The sequence below is a fragment of the Dasypus novemcinctus genome, chromosome 21 (genome assembly GCF_030445035.2).
Source record: "Dasypus novemcinctus isolate mDasNov1 chromosome 21, mDasNov1.1.hap2, whole genome shotgun sequence".
In the NCBI taxonomy this organism is placed as follows: Eukaryota; Metazoa; Chordata; class Mammalia; order Cingulata; family Dasypodidae; genus Dasypus; species Dasypus novemcinctus.
Window position 1 is genome coordinate 36,545,766 of NC_080693.1, and position 11,182 is coordinate 36,556,947.

Below are 11,182 nucleotides of genomic sequence, written 5' to 3' on the forward strand. Positions count from 1 at the left end.
GCAGATCTGCCAGGGCCTGGGCCCGGCACCCCCCGGCCCTCCCCCGGGCTCACGGCCCAGGGAAATGGCCGAGAACATCGGTGGCAAGCTTCACCAGGGAAAAAGCTGCCAAGGCAGAAGTGGGCACAAAGGGGGGGCCCCGCTCTAGTTTTGCATCCCAGACATGGAGCAAAAGCAGGGAGAGGCCACACGCAGAGGCAGCAGCTGGGGGGAGGCGGGTACCAGGCTTCTGATTCTGCCAGGGATAGGTGACTTGGGACAAGCCACCAAGACTCTGGGACTATTTCCCATCAATCTAGGAGGCTGGACTAGATAACCACTCAGATTCCCAATGCAGAGCCCCCTCCCCTCAGGGCTCTGATGAAGCCCTAGTGCTGGAGTTACTGGTTTCCTGCCCGGCTCCCCCATTAGACTCCAAGTGCCCCCACAGACCAGGAGAGCATCCTACCTACCTCAGAATCCTTGCCAGAGCGACTGCCAGCTGGGCACACAGCAAACCAGTGGCTAACTAAGCATCTGCCGAGGGGACGCCTGTCCACGCACGCTAAGACCTGATCTGAGAGGACAGAGGCATCCCTCTCCTTTCACGGCAATTCCCAGGGACCAGGGGACGGCTTCTGGCCCAGCCATGACGGAGCAGAGGAAAGTCAGGCCTCTCTGACCATCCCCAGAGCACCAGGGCCCCAGGTGCCTTCTAGCTCCAGGCACCGCCTCAGGGAGCAGCCGAGGTGCAGAGACTGTTCCTACCGCAGGCCCCCACGTCCCTTGCCCTTACTGGCAACGTCCTTGGGGATCCCCTTTAGCCAGGTCAGCATGCTTAAGGAGGGATTTTTCACCACAGGAGCACAAAGCAGGGAGACTTGGCGTGGCACGGCCTGTCTCTGGGCAGTTCTAAGAGGATGGCAGGGAAGGGCAAAGCTGTGACGTCCGCCAAGTGTTGTCTCCCCTGCTCTTCCCTGTCTCTGAGCCCTGGAGGCCCACAGAGGATGAAGGAAGGAAGCAAGTGTGCGGCCCCAGGCACACCTGGGGGAGAGAACATTCCCCCTGGCCTCGGCTGAGTTCTCAGAGCCCCGGGAGCGCCTGATGGAGACAGGGCACCAGGACCCGCCGGGATGAAGCAGCCTCACAACTTCTAGCTCCAGGTTTTGTCTCCCTCCCTTCCCATGAGCAAGAGGGAGGGAAGAAAAAAAATGTGTGTGATGAAGGTTGGTTGATCTCCAAGAAATCTTAGGGGCTTGAGAAGGGTCCAGCACACCGCCTGGCTGGTAGGAAGCAAACATTAAGCCTTGGCCTCCTCCATCCTTTTCAAGCCAAACTTGACCACAACATGGAGAAAGCCATTACCAACATGCAGAGCCCAGCAGGCCCTCACTACCCGAGCCCTCGGCCAGTGTCAGGGACTTCCAGGGACATTTCCTGTGCTGCTTCTCCACTGAGGGCTTACTGAATGAAAGCCACAGTAGGCTGGGGTTCCGAAGGTTTGGTTGAAAAAGCCAAACCCTCTTGTCAATCCCTTCTTCTCAAGCCAGGGATCTAATGTCGCAAGCCATGTCTCTGCGGGCCCTGGCTTGGTATGTGCGAGAACCCTCCAGAACGGGAAAGAGAGCCGGAGTGGACATCACTGCTGCCCCACCTGACCACACACTGCTGGGGGGGGTCTCCCCCACCCCCCACCCCCGGCCTGCTGGGATTGTTTCCGGCCTGTGTCACCCGTCTCTCAGAGATAACAGGCAGCTATAGAAACATTAAAGGTGGCCTGTTGCATGAAGCTCGTTTGACTTTCACTAGGGAAAGTTTATAGGCAGAATCTTTGAGAGGGTAGAGCACAGAGTTACAGGCCAATGACGACACTGCAGAGTTTAAGCAATCTCATCTCCATTTTACAGACAGGGACATCTGAGATTCAGAAGTCGAGGGACTGGTCCAAGGTCATGCAGACAGAACCCAGACCTGATTTGAAAGCCGTGGGTTTTCCATTTGCCTACAGCCCCTAACATCAACTTCTTTTAGTGATACATTTGCCCCCAATTTTATCAGTTCAATAAATATGGACTGTTAGAACCCTGGATATTCTTAAACAGGGATACGCATAAAAACAAACACAAATGTTTGATTCAACCCAGCTGTTTTCCCTTCACTAGATCACAGAATTTAGAGCCACAAGGTTCCTCAGAGATTCATTCCAACCCCCATATTTTGTAGGTAAGGAGGCTGAGGTTCATGGGGTGACATGATTCACCCAAACTCATTGGTGGCAGCCCCACAAAACTAGCTACAGGGGTCCAAATCCCCATTCCCAAATAACATCCCAGACCCTGCCTTTTCAGAGAATTAGGGTGACCCTGAATCCACATTGCAGGGGAGAGAAGAGGGAGCTGGGTATTAGCTCCCATTTCCACTGCAAATCCCTTTTAGGCCTTCAGATGGGTTTCCAGTCACCAGAGATGAACATACAAATAAACGACCCAAAGCTCGGGAGGAAGGCCACCAAATAAACCAGCTCAGAGACAAATAGCTGGATGCTTTGGAGTGTCATGATGCCACCACACCTTTGCCAAAAAGAGCAAGGACTTTTGGAAGTCAGGGTGCTAGAGGGCAAAGTGCCATGTCCAGAAAATGAGCAGGAAATAGCGGTCCATCCACTCCAGAGCAGCATGGGGGTAATCTAAGGGAGACCAACTCAGAGAATATTTTCCCATCCCAAACAGACACACACTGCCGACTGCCAGAGGACCCCTCCTCCAGGAGCTGTGCCACACAGGCCCCTATTGTGTCAAACTGAACTTTGCTGGGCAAACACACTCAGCTGTGTTCAAGAAGTCAGTTTCTCTAGCCACTTAAAAAACAACAGCATACATGAGAAGAGAGACAGATGTGAGGGAGGTTGTTGGGTTTTTTGTTTTTGTTTTTAAGCAAAGCCCTGGTCAAATACTGCTGCAGCAACTATAATAAAAATAATAATAGCCAGTACTGTTTGGATGCTGCCAAACATCCTTGTTTTTTGCTATTAGGAAAATAAAACTAAGAAGGAGAGAGTCACCCCCGAGCATTCTGGACCAAAGAGGGATGAAGGTTTGTGGTGGGATCCAGGCGGGAGGTTTGGTTTTGTAATTATAACCAGAAATCACTGGCTGGACCTATGACAGCTGGCACAGGCAATTAACAACAGCCAGGAGGGGAGAAAAGAAACTGAGGTTCTAATAAAACAAAACACCCTGAGACCTGCAGAAGGCCAGATGTGTCAATACCAGCTGGAGAGAGGCCCCTTCTTCAAAACAGTGCAGCTATTAAGCGGTCCCTAGAATTTCACAGTGTTTGGAGTCCCCGGCCAAAATAGTTGGGAATGGCACTAGTTTCTCTCTATTGTGTGTTAGGGAAATGGGGCAAGGAAGAGGCTCCCCTTTGGCTGGTTCTTCCAGATCCTCCGAATATGCACTTCCCAGCTATAATTTGAGAGAGGTGGGCCTGCGTTATCTCATCTCTTCTTTACGCTGGAGCCTGTCTCCACCAGAACCCCTTAAACAGAGTCACCTTCCCACCAAGGGATTCATTCCCCAGCATAATCCTTCCCAAACCACAGTCCAATGTGTGTGTGTGGGGGGGGGTACCTAGCAGGGGGAGTCAATAGGTAATTACACTTTGAACAACGCTAAAGGAAAGCACCAAATGCCTGAACAGCAAAAATGCAGTCTCAGCAGACACTTTTTGAAAAGTGGCAGACGAAAACCTGGAAGAGTGGAAAGGGAAGGCACCAGGCGCAGGACGGGGCGTGAAGCGCAGGCAGGGGACCGCAGGCCTGCCCTCACACTTCAGGGGAGCCCTCCACTGCACGTCACCCCGGCCCACGGCTGCCGGGCTCAGTCACACAGACAAAAGTCCAGCGTGTGACTCAGTGGGAGAAAGAGCCCTGCGGCTCCGCAAACTGGAAATGGGGTGGGGGCGAAGAGGGAGGCAGGGGAAGTACGCGCAGCCCACTCTTCCCACCAGCTCCCCGAGCCTGCATCCCAGGTCCCACCTCACGTCCCCTCACCCCCAATCCCGCCCAAGGTGAGGGGCTGAGTCCACAAGCTGCCGCATCTGCGAGTGGTGGAGGGAGAGCGACCCTCAAAGGGGCGACCCGGGCTCAAGGATAGGAACTGCGCGGCGAGGGCGGCGTTTGGACGCCGCCTCCCGGGCAGCCGACCCCCGCCCCTCGGGCCCAGGCGGGGTCCGCGACCCCGCGGCGCCGCGGCCCGCGTACCTCCAGGGTCCGGATCTCCTGCTGGGTGAGGTCGTTGGACACCGCGCACTTGGTGCGCAGTCCGCGCAGGCTGCCGATGGAGATGTCGATGAGCTTCTGGAGCTGCCCGCACTGCTGCAGCGCCCGGCCGGCCGCGGCCGCCGCGTCCCCGCCGCCGCCCTCCTTCTTCTCGCCCATCGCCGCCGCGCGCAGCGCCGCTCTATCCATGCCTCGGCATCGGGGCTGCGGGGCGACCGCGGCGGGGAGCCCGGGGACGGGGGCGCCTCGGAGAGAATCCCCGAACCGCGAGCGCTGGACGAGGAGCGCCCCGGCGCGCCACCCGAGCCGCGAGGAGGAGAGCCCGCCGCCGAGACCGCTCCGCCCGCCGAGCCTCGGCGGCAAAGCGAAAGCCGCGGCGACCCGACGGCTGCGGCTCGGGAGCCTTTAAGCGGCCGCGGGGGCCGGGTCAGGGCAGCCGCGCATGCTGGGACTTGTAGTCCGCGCACCTGCCGCCGGCCCGCGCCCCGCGCCCTGCGGTCCGCTCCGCGGCGCGCGCGGGAGGCGCAGCGGGGCCCTGCCTCCGCGTCCCGGGAGGGGCTGCCCGGCGCCGGCTCCTCCCACGCGCGCGCGCGGCGGGGGGAGCCTCGGCTGCTCGCCCCCCTCAGCCCCGCCTCCTCCGAGCCCGGGGGGCTTCCTGCGACCCCCGGATGGGGCGGGGGAGGGAACCGCTGCCCCTGAGCCGAGGGACCGTGCTAATCCCGCAATTCCTCAGCCGCAGCCAAGCCCCGGGAAATGGGCACCGCTAGCTTCCAGGCTTTTTCTGTGAGTTTAGGATCCACCAATCTAGTGGGAAGGGCCCTGAAGGTCTCGTCCTGTAGCCGGTCCGCCTGGTACTGTACTGTCGAGTGTCCACACCGAAGTGTACATTCAGGCGTGGAGCAAGCGGTGAGGGCTCTCTGCCGCGGCCTATGTGCCTCGCCCGCTCAACCCCCAGGCCAGCTCGCCACCCCAGTGTGGAGCAGCACACTGATGCAGTGTCCTGCAGGCTCTCTAGAGCAGTTCAAATTCTGGCTCCACCGCTTCCTAGCTGTGTGACCTCTGAGTGTCCGAGTTTTCTCATCCATAAAATGGGGTGGTAATAGTACCTACCTCATAGGGTTGATATGAAAGCAAGTTAACGAATGTCCAGCACCTAGACTGGTCACTGGCACATGTCACTGGGTCAGTGTTAGTAATTCTGACCAACCAGAGATCTCCTAAATATGGCCCGGGGCCCCAGCAGAGGACAGCAAGCAATGCTGCCATGGACTAGTAGTTGTCTGGGTGCATCTTTGGGTTCCTCCATTACCCAACATTCAAGCCCCAGCCCATCCGTTCCTTCCTCCTCTGCCGCCTGCCACCAGTCCACCTTTGTGCTCTGTTATCTGGCACAACTGAAAAAAATCAAGAATCTGCTAAAAGGTCCCACACATCCCTCCTTGCACCTAATACCAGACAAAAGAAATGTTTCCTCTGTGAATTCTTGTCTCTCATACAATCCTCTAAGCAAACTCCTTGACTGCAGAAGCCACTGGCTAACTTAACCACCCACTCTTCTACCTCCTCAGAGAGCCAAATACAAGTGCAAGGCCACAGCAGGGGCTCCATAAAGTGTTCAGGGGCCATTCAGTGAGTTCTTCCAGGCAGATCTATGCCATGTTTCTCCTGTCTCCCAGGCCAGTCAAACCTAGGCACTTGGTAGGTAATTTTTTTTTTTTTTTTTTTTTTTTTTTGGAGGGTGAGGATGGGTCCAGCCTAAGCTATAGACACTAAAGTAATCAGTACTGGTTGGCAATTTATTTAACCCACTTCCTCCCATTTTAATGCCCATTAAAATATTTAACATCATTTGAAATTTCAAAATAAATTGTCAGGTCAAAACTATGATACTTTTAAATGTGTTTTTTACACATTTTGACACATGTAACTCTTCCCATGGAGAGTTTCTGAAACAAAAGAAAAAGAGGTCCTGCACCCCAGCCTCTCCCATTAAGAATCACTGATCCAGTCCTCACTCAGTTGATAGCACTGCGTCTGCATCTAGGAATTCCCCCAACCCTGACTGTTGCTTTAACCCCACACCTCTTGCAGAGGACTAAGAACTGCCCTGAAAAACTGTAATAGTGCTTCTTAAACTTGAACATGCACCAGAATCACCTGGGGACCTTGCTAACAAAAATGTCCTGGACCCACGCCAGAGTTTCCCATTCAGTAGGTTGAGATCTAACAAATATGAAAAGAGTAAGCCAAGCTCCAGGGTAGGTATTGGGGATGCCACGATGAAGGAAACCAAATCCTTGACCCCATGGTATTATGGGAGTGAAGACTGGAAATTAACAAGGCAACAAATATATTACCAAAATAAACTCAAGAGAGTGCTACAAGGGGGGAAAAAACAATAGTTGATAGTCCCTGGGGCATGAGGTACTTCTTTAGATGGAGTGGTCAGGAAACTATTCTCCCACATGATTTGAACTAAGATCTAAATAAAGAAAAGAGTCAACCCATGCAGAGCTCCAGGAAAGAGGCATTTTAGGCATATGGGAACACCATGTGCAAAGGCCCTGAGGCAGAAAAAAACTGGGCACATTCCAGGAACAGAAAGAAGGCAAGCATAGCTTGTAGCATGATGAGAAAGAAAGGGGCTCACTTGGGGATGATGTGGGAGAGTTGGGCAGGGGCCAGGTAAAATTGGAGTTTGGATTTTTTCCTAAGTCTTTATCACTCCAAATGTGGTCCAAGAGCTATTGGGAACTTATTAGAAATGGAGAGTCTCAGGCCCCACCCCAGATCAACTGAATCACAATCTGCATTTTAGCAAGATCGTCATGCGACTGGAATGCATGGTAGTTTTAGAAACATAGCTCTCCTAAGTTCCCCCCCAAAAAGCCAGGACAGTGTTCTTTACAGGGGAAGGATTTTAAAGCTACCTCTGGGGGAAGTGGATGTGCCTCAAGCCTTTGGGCACCCACCTACTACATGGGAGGTCTCAGGTTCGGTTCCTGATGCCTCCTAAAAAGAAGGCAAGGAGACACAGAGAGCACACAGTGAACAGACACAGAGAGCAGACAGCCAGTGCAAACAATGGAAGGGGGTGGAATAGATAAAAGTAGGGACACAGGTTAGGAGTTCCCTGCAGTGGCCCAGGCAAGGTGCGGGCACAGGGTGGGAACAGAGGAGATGGAAGAAATGGTGGAAGTAGAGGAAACATTTTGGAGACAGAATCAATAAGACAAGCCTATGGATCAAATGTGGAAGGAAAGAAAAAAAGGATTTTGGCCATGGGGGTGGTTTGTAGCCCCTGCTCCTCCAAAGAGACAGCAGGGCACTGTGGGAGGAAACCTATCCTGCAGCCAGGTGGGGCCACACCCTGAGACACCTGGCCCCATTCCCACCTGTGCCCCGGCATTATCACAGGTTTCTGTTAGAGCTGGGGCAGCACAAAAGGACCTTTGGTTTCCTGGATTTCACCTCCAGTTAAGTCGTCCAGAAAATGTGTGGAGTCCTCCTGGAGATGTGAATTCTCCTGATAATTATCTATGCACCTGGACTCATTCATTCATTCATTCAGCAAATATTCACTGAGTTCCATATGTGCTCAGCCCTGTGCTAGACTCTGGGGATACATCACTAAACAGTACATCACTTTATCGTTTATAAAAGGACATGTCCTTCTATTTGTTTTATCTATTTACTTTATTTTTCCTCTATTTACTCCCCTCCCCCAGATGGTTCTCTCGACTGTCCGCTCACTGTTTGCTTGTCATCTCCAGAAGGCACCCAGAAACCAAACCCAGGACGTCCCATGTGAGAGGCAAGTGCCCACCAGCCTGAGTCCCATCTGCTCCCTGCTTCCTTCTATTGAGCTCCCTAGACCTGTGCTGTCTTCCTGAGGCCTGAACCACGTTGCTCCCCAGCTAGAAAACCCCATGGGCTCCTCTTGACCTCAGAGTGAAGGGTAAATTCCTGAGCAAGGCCTACAAGCTCCTCGCCGCTCGGACCCTGCTGACTTCTCCAAGCTTCATCTCCTGTCCTAGGCTTCCCCAAGTCAATATCCCACTTTAAGAATCTAATGAAAATGAGAAGCCTCTTTCCATTAAAAGTAATACACTGGCACCCACCAGTGTGCATGAAACTTCAGGAGACTCGTGGGGCCCCTGAAACTCATCCATGAACCCCAGGGCTACAGACAAGGTCAGGAATCCTGCCTAACTACTGATCCAACTCATCGAGTTTACCGAATGATCTTGGGTCTCACTGCGGTCATTTGTGACCTTTGCTCAGGCTGTCACCTTTGGTGGTGACTCCTTCCTCTCCATCACTCCCACATAAACGTCTCCCATCCTGTAGCTCTAACTCGTACACCCTCCAGTCTGCTCCCACAACAGAATTAACCTTTCCCTTCCAAATCCCCGCCGGAAGTTGCACAGGCAACATAGCTTTGATTATTTTCCTGCCTCTTTCCCTGGTGAGTAGGTGAGCAAGGATCTTAGAAAAGCTTGGTCTTTGGACTCAGATAGACCCAGTGTGGCCTTGGGAAAGTGCTTCACCTTTCCGAGCGTCTATCTTCTTATCTGTAAAAATGGGTGTGTTAATCCTTCCTCACTCACAGAGAGGTACATGAAGTAGTCTGTGATACCTAGCCCACAGCAGTGCTTCATGCAGCCCCAATAAACAAATGACTGAATGCATTTGACAGGGGACAAAACCTGGGCTTCTCTCTAGGGAGACAGACCCGTGTGGCCCAGAAGATACTTGTTCAAGGAGGCTCATTGCCACCCACTGTGCAGTGGGGTCAGCCTGGGCTCTCCGCCAGGCCATGGGAAGGCGCCAAGTTGAAAAAGAGCCTTCACAGCCCGAAAACTGAAGACACGGGCTTTTACAGGCAACCCAGCAGCAGAGAGGGTGGCTTAGAAGATGTAAAGTGAAACTGGTGCAGAGAAGAAGATGGGGGCGGGGGGGGGGGCCGCAGGCTGTACCCTCTGCCCCTAATTGCTTCTTTTTTTTTAAAGATTTATTTTTTATTTCTTTCTCTCCCCTTCCCCCCCACCCCCAGCTCTCTGTGTCCATTCACTGTGTGTTCTTCTGTGTCCACCTGCATTCTTGTCAGCAGTACTGGGAAACTGTGTCTCTTTTTTGTTACATCATCTTGCAGCATCAGCTCTCAGTGTGTGCTGTGCCATTCTTGGGCAGGCTGCACTTTTTTCCCGTGGGGTGGCTCTCCTTGCAGGGCACATTCCTTGGGCGTGGGGCTCTCCTATGCAGGGGACACCCCTGCGTGGCATGGCACTCCTTGCGTGCATCAGCACTGCCTGTGGGTCAGCTCACACATGGGTCAGGAGGCCCTGGGTTTGAACCCTGGACCTCCCATGCGGTAGGTAGATACTCTATCCATTGAACCAAATCTACTTCCCCCTATTGCTTCTTCCCAAATCATTTATCATCCTCCACTTTCAAAATCCTTGCTCCTTGGAAGCCATCAGGGTATACCATATGCCACTCCACCTCGTGGTCAGCACCAAGCTCCCAGTCACTTCAACTCGTTTAGCGTGGGCTCTAGCGTCTTTTCCACCCCATGCGTCATCAAAACCTCCAACCCATGGACCTGATTGCTTTTTTTTTTTTTTCTGCTGTCACCTACTCGTGTCCTCCTTCCCTCCTTACCCCATGCAGGTCCCATGCTCTGATGTGGCTGTCACTCCCTGGCTGACATCCTCAACACACTTGCTCCCTCTCTTTCCATCATCTGAACCTGGTAAAATCCAGCCCTTGCCTTCTCCAGGCCTGCTCTGGAGCAGCCGAACAATGCTGGAGAAAAGCACACCGTCCTGCTGACAGGTTGCCCTTTAAATGTATGACCACAAACTTCAAATTGGCACTCCTCGTGCCTGGCAGTCCTACCAGCCTTTCCTAGAAAGTTCGCTTTCCTGTTCTCCAAGGTGGCAATTTTGTATTTCCATCTCCTCAGCTGATGTTCTTGGCTTATCCTTCCTCAGGGAATTAAAGCTTTCAGACCAGCTTGACCAGCCCCCTGCCCCTATGCCCGTGCTTCCTGCCTCTCTTCTGGTACCCAGGGGAGAGGCATTCTGTTCACATCAGAGGCCCACCTCCCTCCATCTGGACTCAGCAGCCCATCCCCTCTAGCAGGCTTGAGGCCTTCATGTTTGCCCATTGTCAAGTTAGGGATGTTTCCTTCTATTCCTAGTTTCCTGAGTGTTTTGATCAAGAGGTGGTACTGGGGTTTGTCAAATGCCTTTTCTGTGTCAGTTGAGATGACCGTGTCATTTTGTCCTTCATTCTGTTTCTGTGGTATGCTATATTAATTGCTTTTCTTTTGTGTAACCACCCTTGCATTCCTGGGATAAATCCCCCTTGATTGTGGTGTATAATTCTTTCAATGCACTGTTGAATTCCATTTGCTAGTGTTTTCTTAAGGATGGTTGCATCTATATTCGTGAAGGATGTTGTTCTGTAATTTTCTTTTCTTGTGATATCTTTATCTCCTTGCCCATATTTTGATTTTAGACTCCTTCTAGCCCCCAAACCATAGGCCAATAAATTCCTGTTGTTTAAACCAAAACCAGTTGGCAGTATTTGTGATAGTAGCTCAGGCAATCTAAGACATAGAGAAAAGAGAATAATATGCAACTTGAAAAAATTGTTTGTAGTAACATATATACAACTTTCTATTTCCCATTTTAACCATGTTCAAACCTGCAATTCAGTGGTGTCAGTTACATTCACAATGCTATACTGCCTTCACCACTATTACCAAAACTCTTCCATCACTCCAAACAGAAACTCTGTACCCATTAAACATTTACTCCCCACTCCCGTGCACACACTTGCTCATATGTGTGTATCTATATGCACCAATACGACACAAATGATAAAACAAAAACTTGATAAATTGGGCTTCTTCAG

General features: G+C 52.4%; 1 protein-coding gene across 1 annotated transcript in view; it reads right to left on the reverse strand.

The window, feature by feature from the left end:
• The window catches only part of KSR1 (kinase suppressor of ras 1), a 151,649-nt gene extending 146,973 nt beyond the window's left edge, over positions 1–4,676 (reverse strand). The window contains exon 1 of the mRNA XM_058283821.2: positions 4,241–4,676. Coding sequence (XP_058139804.1) covers positions 4,241–4,447 — 207 coding nt within the window. The 5' untranslated portion in view covers positions 4,448–4,676. The remainder of the gene's footprint in view (positions 1–4,240) is intronic.
• Positions 4,677–11,182: the final 6,506 nt, after the last annotated feature.